Source organism: Lactuca serriola, chromosome 1, assembly GCF_051521515.1.
Source record: "Lactuca serriola cultivar US96UC23 chromosome 1, Lser_US96UC23_V15, whole genome shotgun sequence".
In the NCBI taxonomy this organism is placed as follows: domain Eukaryota; kingdom Viridiplantae; phylum Streptophyta; class Magnoliopsida; order Asterales; family Asteraceae; genus Lactuca; species Lactuca serriola.
The window spans coordinates 203,991,512-204,007,165 of NC_136408.1; the positions used below are offsets into that span (position 1 = coordinate 203,991,512).

The 15,654-nt window shown below is 31.8% G+C and overlaps 1 protein-coding gene across 3 annotated transcripts; it reads left to right on the forward strand.

Annotated features, from left to right (window-relative positions):
• Nucleotides 1–606: 606 nt before the first annotated feature.
• On the forward strand, nucleotides 607–11,880 carry LOC145103128 (uncharacterized). Of its 3 annotated transcripts, XM_079040687.1 has the most exons (20): nucleotides 793–811; nucleotides 2,131–2,234; nucleotides 2,399–2,455; nucleotides 2,755–2,841; nucleotides 2,934–3,009; nucleotides 3,130–3,204; nucleotides 3,305–3,358; nucleotides 3,471–3,530; nucleotides 3,634–3,750; nucleotides 3,835–3,929; nucleotides 4,050–4,252; nucleotides 5,101–5,198; nucleotides 5,335–5,438; nucleotides 5,533–5,704; nucleotides 5,798–5,920; nucleotides 6,353–6,435; nucleotides 6,556–6,697; nucleotides 9,864–9,893; nucleotides 10,527–10,597; nucleotides 11,165–11,880. In XM_079040687.1, exons 6-20 carry the CDS (start codon nucleotides 3,133–3,135, stop codon nucleotides 11,613–11,615), a joined length of 1,875 nt encoding a protein of 624 aa, XP_078896813.1. In that variant the 5' UTR covers nucleotides 793–811; nucleotides 2,131–2,234; nucleotides 2,399–2,455; nucleotides 2,755–2,841; nucleotides 2,934–3,009; nucleotides 3,130–3,132; the 3' UTR covers nucleotides 11,616–11,880. The 3 variants fall into 3 exon arrangements, with proteins under 3 accessions (XP_078896804.1, XP_078896799.1, XP_078896813.1); XM_079040673.1 differs by lacking the exon at nucleotides 2,399–2,455 and having other exon boundaries at nucleotides 612–811; XM_079040678.1 differs by lacking the exons at nucleotides 2,399–2,455; nucleotides 9,864–9,893; nucleotides 10,527–10,597; nucleotides 11,165–11,880 and adding an exon at nucleotides 7,021–7,614 and having other exon boundaries at nucleotides 607–811.
• Nucleotides 11,881–15,654: the final 3,774 nt, after the last annotated feature.

Consider the following 15,654-nt stretch of genomic DNA (forward strand, 5'->3'; position numbering starts at 1 on the left):
AAGTTGTTTTTTTAAGCTTATGTAAGTAAACATGAAGATTGTCAAAGTTTTTTTTTTATAGTGATCACGATATGAGCAACCCATTTTATAAATTCTAAAATACAATTACAAATCTTTGTTATAAGTGAAAGAAAAAATGATGGAAAATATAACATATGTAGTTTAAAATAATTTGAAATAAGTGTCAAAAATTATGTGTCCGGACATGTCCATACATATCCGAAATGTAAGTCTGACATATTGACATTTGACAGTACGACGTTGAGTCTGCTAGTTCGGAGTTGATTATGTCATGCCATAGTGTACAATGTCAAATTCATGGACAACTTTACGTCAAAAGTCACCCAATCCATGGTAACTTCAGAATACAGTGTTCGGAAAAAAATTTATTTTTGTTAACAAGATTTCAATTTCCCATATAAATTAAACATATTATTATTTCTAACCCAAAGGTTTAATTTAAGTATCGAAATATAAGTTATCTCTTTTAACTAAATTTTCCATTTTTATATAGTATCAAAATAACCGTTTTTCTTTTTTTTTTCCTAAGGAAAATATAAACGTTTATAAAGTATTGGTTGATATTTGGAAGCAGTTTAATGCATTTATATCCTTTTGTTTTCATAATCCACTTTTTTTTTTAACTTTCGATAATACAAGATACGTAATCTTCTTCAATTCGAAATCTAGGGTTTCACTTCATTGATCTTTCAAGCTTCTTGTTGCGTTTCTTGTAAGCAGTTCTGCGGATCTGAATTCAGATCGTTTGAAGATGTTTTGGCGTATGACCGGTTTGTCTACTGTATCTCCGGTAAGCGCTTCATTGTTTTTTGAATTTTATAGCTGCTTATGAGCATCTCTTTGAACTGTGGTTTAGATTGATCAGCATTTAAACTAATAGCAAGTATGTGCCGTTTGTTGAGGTGTTTTCTTTCTTTTCTCTAAAGCCCTACATATCGTGAAGGTGTTCATACTTAGCCATTGAGTTTTCTTGGTATTATAGTGAATTCCCCTTTGGTTTTAGGTTTATAAGGTTGGACTCATTGAAAGGAGTTGCATCTGTTTGTATAAATGAACCAGTCGGTATCTAATGCAATAGTGTGATTGAAATAACCTCAGAATGGCGAGCTGTGTAATTGATCACGTCTGATACTCCATGGAAGCATTAATTAGAATCATGTCAAATTTACATAGGGACGCTTTTGGACCCTTGTATTCGTTATTGTTCTGGATTAGTTGCAGGAGGTCTATGTTGTTATAAATGCTTTCAAATTCCCTAGGGTTTTAAAAGAGACTGTGTACTCATACTCTTGAAGAAGCCAATACTGCATTTGGATTAGCCTACCTTGCTATAGTCATAGCTATCTCACATGTATACTGGTATATTGCAACATTGTCCTCTGGTGGAGGTATAGTCTTGTAACAGAGTCACTCCCTTCGAAGTGTGTACCATGGCTTTTTGTTCCCTTTGACATGGCCTTATATAGAGAGAAAATAAACTAGCATGAGTGATAAACTGATAACCTGTAAGATCTTCTAATCACTCATTTTACTTGCATATTTTGTTTTAGTTTTGTAGTTAAATGAAAATAAACCAACCATATAATATGGAGTTTACATATAATGGACCTGGATAGGTAATTATTTTTTTCAATTAAGGAGAAAGGTTTGGGTAATCATCAGTAGATAATGACAAAACAAGAGATCTGAGTTCATCTGATATATCTATCCAGATAAGGATCTGTGATTATACTTGATTATTAGTTTGAAGTTTTATATATTTTAATATTCATCTAGTTGCTTGTGGTTTTATTTATGTGGATGCATGCATACTTTTTTTAAGCTAATGGATTTGAACAAGAACTTAAAACATTTGACTTGGGCCTTAGTTTTATAGAAGTTATTGGTAATGGGATCTAAATCACAAATGGGAAAAAAGTAAATTGGGATTGTAAACTTTCCAAAAAAGGAAAATCTGCATTTTCAGAGACAACCCAAAATGGAGTGTTGATTTATTGTTATATTGTCTATATTTCTGCTCAACTTTTTATTAGACTGGGAAGATTTAATTTCCTACAACTTTGACTTTTTATGGTCTTGAAATTAAATCGATTCTTTTTTTGAATCCAGGTGGACACAATCTTGGATCAGGAAAACTTTACACTAGAGGAGCTTCTTGAGGATGATGAAATAATCCAAGAATGCAGAGCTCTTAATAGCCGACTTATCAATTTGTAAGCTAAAATGTTCTTTCTAATTCTAGCAACCTCTACCATTCATAACTCATTGGTGGTATTATTATTATTATTATTATTATTACAATTTACAATATTGTATATAGTGGTTCATATGCCTTTATGTTCATTTATTGTCTAAATTACTTCTTGTTTTATTTCAGCTCCTTTAAATCTATTTGAGCACATCTTGGCTTCTTGGATTCTGTATGTTTTGCAGAGTAGGCATCTTGCTGCTATTTGCTGATAAACAAGGCTTGAGTCATTATTTAATAATCTAATAGTAAATGCAGCTTAGTGACCTTTTGATGCATTATAGTGATACATTCATATATTAGGTGCTCTTTTTTGTATTTTCTTTTGCATGGGGTGAACTGACTCTTTTCTTGACTTATTCAACTTGTGAATTACTGAATTTGGTATTATTTGTTATACTAATGCAGAGTATTTGTTATATAATGCTCTTGATCTTTATTTTTTCTTGGAATTTAAATGTAAATTCAATTGCTGTTCATTGTAGTTTGAGGGAAAGGACTCAAATTGAACAGCTTTTGCGCTACATAGTGGAAGAAGCCCCTGAGGATGCTGCAAAAGGACGTGCTTTTAAGTAGGTATCCATGGGCCCACATGGAAAATATGTTTCTTTCATATTTATATAAATATAATTCACCAACATATTTTTATTTGTTTATTTATTAGGTACCCGTTTATTGCATGTGAGATATTTACCTGTGAAGTTGATATCATACTCAAAACCTTGGTAGAGGACGAGGAGGTAAAAAACCATTAGTATCTTATCTTTTAGCTTATAAGATCAAGAATCAAAAAGTATTGAGTATTTTTTTTTACTTTTATGTTTACTATGATGATGATAATAAGTTCATTTCTTTTTCAGTTGATGAACTTGTTGTTTTCCTTCTTGGAACCAGAACACCCTCATTGTACCCTATTGGCTGGTTACTTCAGTAAAGTAATTTTTTTTTTCTTTTACTTTTATAAAAATTCATACTTCTAATTTTCCAATTTGACTTTTAAGATGGATGATCATGTGTTATTGTTGTCTTATGTAGGTTGTTGCATGCCTGTTGTTGCGGAAATCGGCTCCTTTAATCAACTACATTCAAGTTAGTTCACCAATCACCACATGAGTTCTTTTTACCTTTTTACCCTTGTATATATATTCATAATATTTTTGATATAATTACATAAAAAAGTTGTTAACGATTATGTAATCAGGCCCATCCAGACATTATCCAAAAGCTGGTTGACCTAGTAGGAATTACATCCATCATGGAGGTGTATATAATTATTCTCTAACTTTTTTATTCCTTACTTTTTTTTACCGTTTTACCCCTGTATCTTTACCCCTTCTAATCCAAAATATTTTTACTGAAAACAGGTGCTTATTCGTCTAATTGGTGCTGATGAAAATCTCTACACCAGTTTTGCAGACTCAACAAAGTGGTTAGAAGACATTGATGTGTTAAAAATGATTGTTGATAAATTCAGTTCTTCAGTAAGTTATATATTTAATTTAAAGTTTTTACTTGAAAAAAAATATTGTTTCAACTAAAATTTGAAAACTCAAAAACTCTTTAAGGATTCTCCTCAAGTGCATGCGAATGCAGCAGAGACACTTTGTGCTATAAGTAGATATGCTTCCCCAGTTTTAGGTGCTAAAATATCCAGTCCAAGGTTAGTGTCAAATGTCGATAATGCCCTTTAGTTTTTACTTTTTTTTTTTTAATTGGCTGTTTGCAGCTGATGATCTCTACTTTATAATAAAAGATTGTTTTTTCATGTGTGGTTTTTCAGTTTCATAGCAAGATTATTTCATCATGCATTGGGGGAATCAAGGCCAAAATCGGTTTTAGTGAATGCATTGTGTGTATGTATATGTTTGTTAGATCCAAACAGACAAACATCTGCAACATCTTACTTCTATAATCGACAATTGATTCATAATTCATCAGTAACAACAAATCCAGAGATTGTGGAAGGCATGTTGGAGAGCTTAGGTATGTTAAATTAGTGAATAAATTCAAGTTTTGTACCTTTATTTTGTAGACTTTTCTCCATTATTGTAGAATGGTTTTTGGAATAAATGGAATTTGTCAAAGGAATTATAATCTATCATGCATATGGAATTCAAGTTCATTCCCTTTCTTGGTTTATATATATTAAGAAAAATCTAAATTAAAATTTTTTATGCTTATTTATTTCAATATATATTTTTAAGTTTTATATATGAAAAAGAGAAGTTTGATAATTTTTGTAAATTTTATTTATATTATATAAAAATATATAATCAGTTTTTTCTCTTTATTTATTACAATATATATATATATATATATATATATATATATATATATATGTGGGTATTTTGGTCTTTATGTTAATTTATTATTTTGATTTCTATATATCAAATAATAAAATTTGAATATTTTTTTTATTCTTTATTCACAAGTAAATATTATTTTTATATAATATAAAAATACATATTACATAATTAAATTTTTTATTATTATAATGACTGATATATATCGGGGGGTATTTTGGTCTTCTATTATATAAGGGAAGGATTGTAATTTAATTCCTTCCCACCACCCCTAGGAATGATAAAAGTCCATTTGAAGGATTCCAACAGAATTGAATTCCATCCATTTGCAACCAACCATGCCATGGAAATATGGAATGGAATCTCGAATTCCGATTCCATGAAACCAAACATGCTCATATAATAAACTGTGACATCTAAAACTTGTCTTACTCTTTTACATTGGAATTTACTTATTTATTAAACCATATTCTATCATGTCACTTAATCTACTCTTTTACATTGATGAAGCTACTTTCTCATATGCAGGAAATTTGTCAAAGCTGTTGGAAGTTTCAACAGACGAAAACGTTTTACTAACAACATATGGCAAGTTGCAACCACCTCTTGGGAAACATCGCCTTAAGGTATCTTTGCCTTTTACAACACTCATTAATCATTATCTTTGATTCTTTTCCATGTATATACCCTTTTCATTGTTGAAGTAGTAGTATAATACCCCATCTTGAAGCATCTTATTATCTTGAAACTTGAATTTTTCAGATTGTTGAATTCATCTCAGTGCTAATGAGTGTTAGAAGTGAAGCTGCAGAGAATGAGTTGGTTCGCCTTGGTGTTTTAAGACGTATTTTGGAATTATTTTTTCAGTAAGTCTTCCATTTTTCCTCTCTCTATATATAAAACATATAGATTCACTATTTATATATTTATTTAACCTTACTTTATTTTGATGGCTTTTAGGTATCCATACAATAACTTCATTCATCACCATGCTGAACAGATTATAGTTTGTTGCCTTGAGAGCAAGAATGCTTCACTGGTTGAACATATTCTTGAGGAATGTAATCTTGTCAGGAGCATTATTGATGCTGAGGGAAACAGTGCATCGAATACTGACAAAAAGACTGATATGGTAAACTTTTATAATCATTTTTTAAAGTTCAATTTGTGTTTTGTGAAAATACATATGAAAATTTTGATTTGAATTTGGTGAATATTGTTTCAGCCAACAGTCCTTGCTGAAGGAAGAGTGCCACCTAGGATAGGGAATGTTGGACACATGACACGTATAGCCAACAAACTCATCCAATTAGGGACTGATAACACCTATATACAGACACATTTGCAGGTTACTTTCTCTATTTCACAACTTTAAAAAAGTGCTTTCTTTATCCACACAACACTTGTCACTTTTTTTCTACTTATGTTTCATGGGGAGAGGATGTTTTCTTTTAGGGTTAAATTCAAGAAATAATAATGTACTTTTATTGATTTGTGTATTATAGCATACTACTTTCATTTCTTTCTATTACAACATTGTATTTTGAAAAATTCTACCCAGTTGTAGCAATGTTATCCAAATACAAAGCAATTTACACTGTTGTAATTGGGTAGTTTTTTCAAAGTATAATGTTCTAATAAGAAGCAAAATTAAAGTACAATGCCTTAATAAGATAAAAAAGAATTTGTAAATTCAATGCTTTAATAGAAAGCAATGGAATTAGGATGCTATAATAGGAGTCTTTTTGTTGTATTTTGAAAATGTATAAATTTTTGACAGAATAATAGCGAATGGGTAGAGTGGCATGCAAATGTACTTGAGGGACGCAATGCACTTGAAAATGTCTTACAGTGGGCATGCGGGTAGGTATTCTACATTAACATTTGTTATCTATGTTGCATCATAGTAAATGACTATTTTGCCCTTGTGTCTAGAATTAATTGATTTACAAAAATGTTCCTTTCACTTGTCCAAATCTACAGGAGACCTACACCACTTCATGATCCAAGTAGGGATAGTGATGATGATGATTACCATGATAAAGATTATGATGTGGCAACTTTAACCAATAATCTAAGCCAGGCGTTTGGGTACGGTTTCTATGAAAATGCTGATAGCAACGAGGTATCCAACTTTTTTATTATAATTTTGCTTGCTCAACTTTTTGCTACAAAATTATCCATTTGCTTGTGGATATAAATGATAAATATTAAATAACCATCATACATGTTAATAGAGTTATAGAAAGAAAGGAATAAAAAATACTTTACACGTGCATTTGATGAACTTATAAAGTGGAAAGTAGTATTGTTGTATAATATATTTTATAATAATATATGTTACTATAGAAGTTTACTAAAAAAAGAAACTAAATCGACTAAATTAAGTCGATGTACATGGTAGCACATGCTACATGGTAGTCTATGTAATTAAACCATGGATGATAGGTTTTGAAGATGAACAAAGGGAAAGAAATCATGCCAACATATGTATCACAAGAAGGGTCCAATGTGTTGACCTCAAACGAAAAATCAAAGAAAATGGAAAGAGGAGAAATGTCTGAAATGCCCCATAAGGTTCTTCATCATGGTCCTCATGAGTACCATCATAAGGGTGCTAATGGGAATTATCCTAAGGCTCCTCAAAATTCAATACACGTACGGAGGATGAGTTTTATTGACTTTGAACAAGATAAAAGAGATTTGATGAGAAAGAAAAGACTAGTTGGTGAACATATAGAAGATCTAAAGAGGGAGATCAAAAGACTAAAACGACCTTCCTCTAAAAGAGACAAAGAAGAGAAACCCAGAGGTTTTGTAGAGCAAGTTAAAGAGATTATATATAAAATAGTGAACCGAATGAAGAAATGACACCCATGGCCCACCACTATCTATATTAAGTCCCTATAAAAGCACCTAAGCACCCGAGTGAGTATATAGTCATTTCAATACTCAAAATTAGTCTTGGTAGAAATTGTGTTTAATATTTATATATGCCAACTTTTGTAAAGATAATAGATATGAAAAGCACTAGAAATGAAATATATGCTATCTTGTATAGTTTTTATTGGAAGGTCTAGTCCCCGCATGAGTGGAGGTATGACTGTCTACATATGTGGGACCTGTTGGTGGAGGGAATTAAAGGGTGGTGTATGCCTTAGAATGGAAGTTTAACTTTATAAAATAGTTAACCACTTGGGTTGTGGTGACCTGGTAAGGCATGTGGAAGATATGGTGGATAACCTATTGACCCATGTTCAAATCTTGGCACTACTCAGCGCCTGTGGCCATGGAGGTTCATCTGCAGTGACTCTAGGGCATGAGGCATAGCCTCATGTTTGCAGCGGGAGATTAGTTGGTGCGCAAAAGCTAGCTCGGAACCCTCGTTAGGGAAGTTCCATTTCCAAAAACAAAAAATAAAAATAAAATAGTTTCAAATTTGTTTGGTGAAAGAGCGATTATTTAAAGGGTATAGGCGAATTTTAGTGGAATAGGAGAGAGGTTGAGAAAAGTAAGAAAAAAAGACTACCAATAGTAGAAATTGAAATAAGAGGATAGAGGAAATTGAATTAAGAGATGTAAAACCTTAAGCTAAGGTGGTATTTTTTTTTTTTACTTAATGGGGACAATACTTAATACAAATAGATATATAAGGGTGTTTCTTCTAGACTTAATACATACAAAAGTAGTGCTAAATTCATCCCAACAATTACCACATTGATCGAACTTATTAGTTCGAATTTGTTGGAGTTTGAGTTATATCCATACAAACATACATGTATGGATCTAACATGGTTTCCTTACTCTTGGGGGTTTCACTGTAGGGCATAGTAGTTTCTTTAAAAGCTACCTCATGCAAAGTGACAAAGCATGAGAAAGCGTGCATGGAAAATCAACACGTGTTTATACCATTCACGTTTGATACTTTTGGTTTCATTGTGCCAAATGTTGTGGAACTCCTCAGTAGAGTCCACCCCACCAACACCAACAGGTCATGCATAGTAATGTTAAGACCACAAGATCTATGGATGTAGTTTTTAAAAGAATTAGTTTTGTCATAAAGGGTTAGCAGTGCAACTTGTTGCGTGTTTGACTGCGACCTCGATGTGAAAATTCTTTTAAATTTGTAAACCGTTAGGTAAAAGGAATTCGTCATTCCTTCCATACACATCCATGGAATGACGAATTCCATCAAAATGAATTCCATCGAAACATGTAATTTGGAGGAAAATACCTTATTAGGTAAAGGGAATTCATAATACTACTACTACTAATATTTACTATGATAATAACATATTACTATTATTATTTTATTGTAGTCATTTATTATTAATATTAATAAGTTTTGTTATCATTATTTTCGTATTGTTAGTATTTTTTTCCTTTTATTTTTAGTATTTTCGTATTATTCATATTATTAAATGTATTATAGTCATCTGTGATTGTTATTATTATTATCATTACTAAAAAAAGTTGAAGCTTTGTCGAGCTTTATTCGGCCTTCAAAACCATTTAGAAAGAATAGATGAATTAAAATATACATCAAGATTTGCCATAAAATTCTACAAACATTTTAATTGCTTACAATGAAAGTTTAGTGTGCCCCAAAGCATGCATTTCATGTGTAGAATGTGAAAGACCTAGCAACAAAGGAAAAAGGGAAAACTATTTTCTAGTTTTTGGTGTGGAATGAGTTGTAATTTTATTTTATTGTTTTTTTATTGTCATCATGTTAATATGCCACATCACCAAATAAATTAACAAAGTCTATTTTCTATCAAGTGCTGTATGTATAAATGATTTTTAATGTCATTATGGTTCAAAATCTCATTTACTCATTAAATAAATGAAAATCATACGTCTTACTATATATAATATACATTTGTATTTGTATTATTATTATTATTTTATCTGTGTATGTACATGTCTATTGCCCTGTTTTTGTCCCATTAAGTGCTCTGTATGAATAAATGGTATTTAAAATGTACTTGAGAAAATGACATCACACTTGTGGAATACAGAAAATTTGTTAAAAAATAAGTCGTTCTTTCTGTATTATGTAAAAATGAAATACTTATATTAATATAGCTTATGAGATTAAGTCATGTCCCCTTTTAAGTCCAAAAGAAACAACACCTTATTCTCACTTTTGTCATTTTTCATCATTACTTATAATAACTGTATTTTTCAATAGTCTTTTCTTATTTTAGAATATTTTTATTTACAACAAAAAACTTTGGTTGCCTGTAAAGCACAATTTGAATTTTATTTATTTATTTTTGTGTTCTCAGGCTCATGGCGCAATGGAAGGAGATGATGAGGTATGTGTTTCAGTCTTTTATTTCATAAAGTAAAAAAATTGAAAGAAAAGAAATGGGAGTCACGTATTGAGGATAGCTTTCTTTAACAAATAATAATATAATTATTTGGGTTAATTGTGCATTTTGCTAACAACATTTTACTTTTTTCATAATACCTGCAATAAAGTGGTTTTTATAGTTTCATTCTAAGACCAAAAATATGCAAATATTTTACATGTAACCTGTAGAAACATGGTTGCATATATTGGTAAAAGTCAAAACATTGTTGTATATTTGGGGTTAATATCATAAAAGACCTTATATATATTGTGTTTTTTCCTGATTAAACCTCAACTTTATATTTTTCCTATAAGGAACCTTGCATTTTTCCTTTTTAATGTGGCCATTTTAGCATTTTTTCCTGAATAAACTTGTCAAATGTGAGGGTTTTTGCAGAAAGTAATAAAAAGTTGAGGTTTTTTATTTCAGAAAAAAAAAATACAAGTTGAGGTTATTTTCGGAAAAAAATGGAAAATTGAAGGTCTTTTTCAGGGAAAAAATAAAATGAAGGTTTAACTCGAAAAAAATGCAATATGTGTGGTCTTTTATATATGTTTTGGTTTTGTGACATGAAAAATAAGTGAATTTTTGCAGGATGTGTATTTTGATGATGAATCTGCTGAAGTAGTCATATCTTCACTTCAATTGGGAGATGACCAAGAAAGGTTTGTTAATTATCTTTATTTTTTCATTTAGCTCAATAATATATTCACAAATGTTTCCTATTGCCATGCGTTGGTTTCTGGACTATGATATCTATATGATTATTATTATTATTATTAGACAAATTTACAGTTTTGGTCCCTATGGTTTGACAGAAATGGAATGGTGGGTTAGATTTTTTTTTATATAATTAATAAAATTGGAAAAAAAACAGGGGAAATTAGTAGTTTCATATCACATTTGTAACAAAATCAAACCACGAGGACCAACCTCGCAAGAAACTGAAATCACAGGGACAAACATGTAGATATTTCCATAGTTGTCGTCCTCACTATGCCATTTCTGGTAAACCACATGGACCAAAACTGTAATTTTGTCTTATTATTATGATAATAGCTGAGTGACTAAATTGTTCAATGGATAAATGCATGAAATAGTGAAAATACATTGTGTTTTGTTTTCATCTGAAAAGTTAGTTTTCTTAAATGGTCAAAAAGTGTATATATATAATGTTTTAATCACTAGAGAAAATAATTAAAATGATTTATTTGTTGAAAATTTTATTGCAGGGGATCTCTTTTTACAAATTCGAATTGGTTTACTGCCGATGAAGAGAAGGTGGTTTCCGAACCATCAACTAATGCCGACTCACCTCCACCTCCACCCACCACCGAGGCGGCCCCTGGCGGTTTCACGCCGGAAAACAACAACGATGACTTGTCAGACACCGCCACGAGTTCAACCAATGATTCAAGACCCAGTGAGACCGATAAACCACCGGAACAGGTTGACCGGAAAGATTCCGATGAACCAGGTGGCACCACCACCACCACCACTGCCGCCACCAACCCCACCGGAACATCTCTGTTGAGCAGTGAACCCGAACCACCAAAGGTAGAGACTAGTGATAGGGGAGATGAAAGGGAGGCTTCATCTTCCACTGCCGCTGATGAAGTGGCGGCAGAGGGTGGCGGGCCGCCACATTCTGAAACACATACTGATGGTGAAGAGCAAAAGTGAATACTGTAAATTTTGATTTTTGGTTTTGGTGGGGTTGAGTTTTACTAAAAATGTATTTTTGAGATTAGTTTTGGTGTACATTGTTAACGAAATAGGGATGACAATTCTTTACCCATGTCTTAGGTTTTTTTTTTTTTTTACTAAGTTGACGGATGGTCGAGGGGTATACTAGTCTTTTCATTAGAAGAGGGTTTTTTGATATGTCAAATTCATTGCATACGCTCATACACGTTGGATATAACACGTTTATTGTCTTAGTATACTAGTATGGCTTGTTAATCACTTAATTGTATGATAAAAAAATGGTCAAATTTGTAGGTAAGTCATTATAAACGGTTATTTAAGAAATGGATTAAGGAATTGACCGATAAATACTACGTGATGAATTAATCAATTATTCAACGGTTTGTTTGAACCAAGGAAATGATTACTTGATTATTGGACTAGAAGTTCTAAACCAATTCATGTCAAAGGGCTCTAGTATTGACCCAAACAAGCCAACTAGTTTCTCCAAATATGGCTCTATCACTTGGAAGTTTTATTGTCTCAATGTTTAGTTATATATTAAAAAAAGTTTTATTTTTTACAAGATTATTAACTAACATGAACAGACATGGACAAATATGTTGTTAAACAAACAACACAAATAAGAAAGTTCGTTTCTTTATATGTTTGTTCATTCTTTTGTTCGATTAAACTTAAACAAACAAATATAAAAAAAACTTTTGTTCGTGTTTGGCAGTTCTGCCATGCCCAACCTGTCCTAGTCTATTCTTGTAATTGATCTAACCAAGATTAGTTATAATCAACTCTTTTAATAAGACAATATGATTAAATAAGGATTTTTATAATCAACAATCCTCATAAAATCAAGTTTAAATTTTTAACTATAAAGCATATCTTATATGAGTTTTATTTTATTTAATCGATTATTTTTTAGTTCAATATTTAATAATCAACCCAACAACTCTAAGAGCTTCTTACCATCGGATAATGTAGTTTCTAAGTCATTTATAACAAAATCTTTTAAAAATGATCAAATGGTTGTAACTTTTGAGTCAAGTATAACAAATCCTTTAAAACGTTTCATAAAGACAAGTGTAGATTAATCTGAGGGCGGAGATGCTATTCTTTGGGGAAGAATTTTCGGATCCTGGTTCTCCCCAAGAGTTCCTTTAAGTGTCATTACCCCAACATGTAGCAAATCTCCTTTGAAGGCGAAGCAATCTTTGGGAAGATGTCCAAAATCTTCGCGGTAAACACACCACTTAGATTTATCTTTCGATCATGATGCTTTATCGTTTCTCTTGGGCCATCTCGCCTTGTCTACAAGATCATGCATTGCATAAAGCAAACCTGAAACATTAATAAAAAAAAGTAGTCAAATATCTTGGGGTAATCTTCATCTTTCCTCCTCATCTTCCAGAACATTGACCTTGTGGTTCTCAGGCCTTGAGTAAGGTTTAGCTTTGTAAGATTTTTGGGAGCAAGATTTATTCTTCTTGTTGGGATGATCATCAGATAATGTTGGCTCTCTTTTGGATCTTTTTTTCCTCTTTAAGCTTGATGAATCTAAGGGCTCTATTTCTGACTTTATCCAACCTTTTTGCATGGGGTCATGACAAGATCCTCGTAAAATGGAGAATCTTTCTTTAGTCCCATCTGGAAGGTTTCCATGGCTGTTGCAACATCTAGATGTAGAATATTTAGGGCTTCCTTCACAAACCTGTTAACATAACCCCTCAATGATTCATCATTGTCTTGGGTTACTGTGTAAGGTCACTTGTTACTTTTTCAAAAGTTATACTACAAGAAAATTAATTATTAAACAAGTTAATGAGACGTGAGAAAGAAGTGATGGAGTAAGGAGGAAAATTTAGGAGCCAATTTAGTGCAGATCTTCTAAGGATTGAACCAAAACTCTTGCATAGACAAGCCTCCTTAAAATGTTGGGGAATTGGAACAACCGCCACATGTTCTCTATATTAGGCGGCATGCTCTTTAGGATCCATGGTCCTATCATACATTTTCATGTTCGGTGTTTGGAACCTTTTTGGAACTTTGATGTTATAAATACGGGTGCAAATCTTGAGACCCTATGGTTGAGAGGTGACACCTCTGGTGTAGGTTAAATCACGCTTGGTACACTTGAGATCATGTACCTTAATTGGCTAATTCCTTCGCCATAGCTGGACTTATCCCTAGATCTTGGGTATTAGAAAAGAGGTTGAATATCCCTCAAAGATCTTAGGAATAAGGACCTCCCGTGCTAGAAATTGCACCATCTGTAAAGATAGGCACCTGCCTTGATATAAAGTCTTCGGCTTTTCGTTTTGAAGATGTACCGCTTTCGAAGTTTAAGATCTTGGGCTGCAAGAATGAAGGTGGAGTTGGTGTAGTTTCCATAGGCCTTCTTGAGTTTGCACCAACTTCTTTATTCTTTCGAATAACATCTTCTTGGTCTCATCCTCTTCAGTAATATGTTGTTCCAGAAATGACTTCGGTGTTAGACCATGTGACATCCCCAAATTCACGGTCATTTTAAAATTTTTATTTATGCTTATTTAAAAATCAGAGTACCCATTTTAAAGAATAATATTACGGAATTTGTTTACAGAAAACATGATAAAGATATTATCAAAGCATTTCCAAAGAAATATATATATATATATATATATATATATATATATATATATATTATATTAAAGCATTGGGATGTCATCGTCAATACAGAAACATAAACATAAACATACCCTACATTCATTTATACTAGTGCTTTACATCTCTGTTAATCTCTCAGTGCAATGTAGCTTCGTATCGACATTTGTGATACAAATAAACTGAGTGGGTCAGGTTGGGAAACCTGGTGAGTACATAGGTATTGTAATAACACTTTGTAAAATCTATATATATATATATATATATATATATATATATATATATATATATATATATATATAGAGAGAGAGAGAGAGAGAGAAAGAGAGAGAGAGAGAAATTACATGTCTTCCCGATCCCAAAAATATAAATTTCGTACAAATTCGACTCCGTATAAATTATATATGATTTTTATAAGATATATATATATATATATATATATATATATATATATATATATATATATATATGTGTGTGTGTGTGTGTGTGTGTGTGTGTGTTTTGGCGCACTTATTTTTACGATTTACGAACGATTCGAATGGTTTTTTTTCTATTTTATTATATTATAATAATCATGAAACACATAATATTCATATAATTCTTCTCTGTTACGTCAAATAGGTTACATTTGTTGACCCTAACTATTACTTTGGTTAAGATTATTTATCCTCGATAATCTTCTATAAAAAATCATTTTTAACGCATATTATATCTTAATTGACTAGCCCAAATCTGCGAGTGTTACAATTATCTCCCCTTAGGATGGTTACGTCCCATAATCATCGACAAAACAGAGCTTGTATAATGACTCCGTACGTTTCCTTTCCATCTTAGGTGGTAATCGTAAGTCTTATGTCCTTTCAAATGAGTATCTAACTCTAGGACTCCTTGACTGTTGGCGGTTCACAATCTTGCACCCACTCTTTATCCCATGTTGGAATTTCAATTGTAATATTCGAGTTACAAAATCAATCCTTATTGGAGACTGCTGCTTCTACTTAAATAGACTTAACTTAATATAAGGTCTTTACTTTGATTATCGTAACAGAGCGATGGGTCATGTTCTAATGACCTCTCATCGTATGATGCAACGCTTAGATTCAGGTCTTTTTGAGTCAGATTCCAGATTGGAAGATACCTTCCTTCATGTTCTAATGTGATATAATCACATTCTAGCATGTAGCACTTCTAGCTATAAGCTTCTTATTTTGACGGTGATAGCGATACTTCTATTGATCGCTTCGATTATATTTTACTTCAATCTTCTGGCTTAAGTCAGTTGCTACATCGAACTTGGTTCTCTGAATCAAATAACATACTCATCTTAGTCGGACTCGATATGATATGACCACTAGGGTCAGAATAATAATCATCTTCTTGT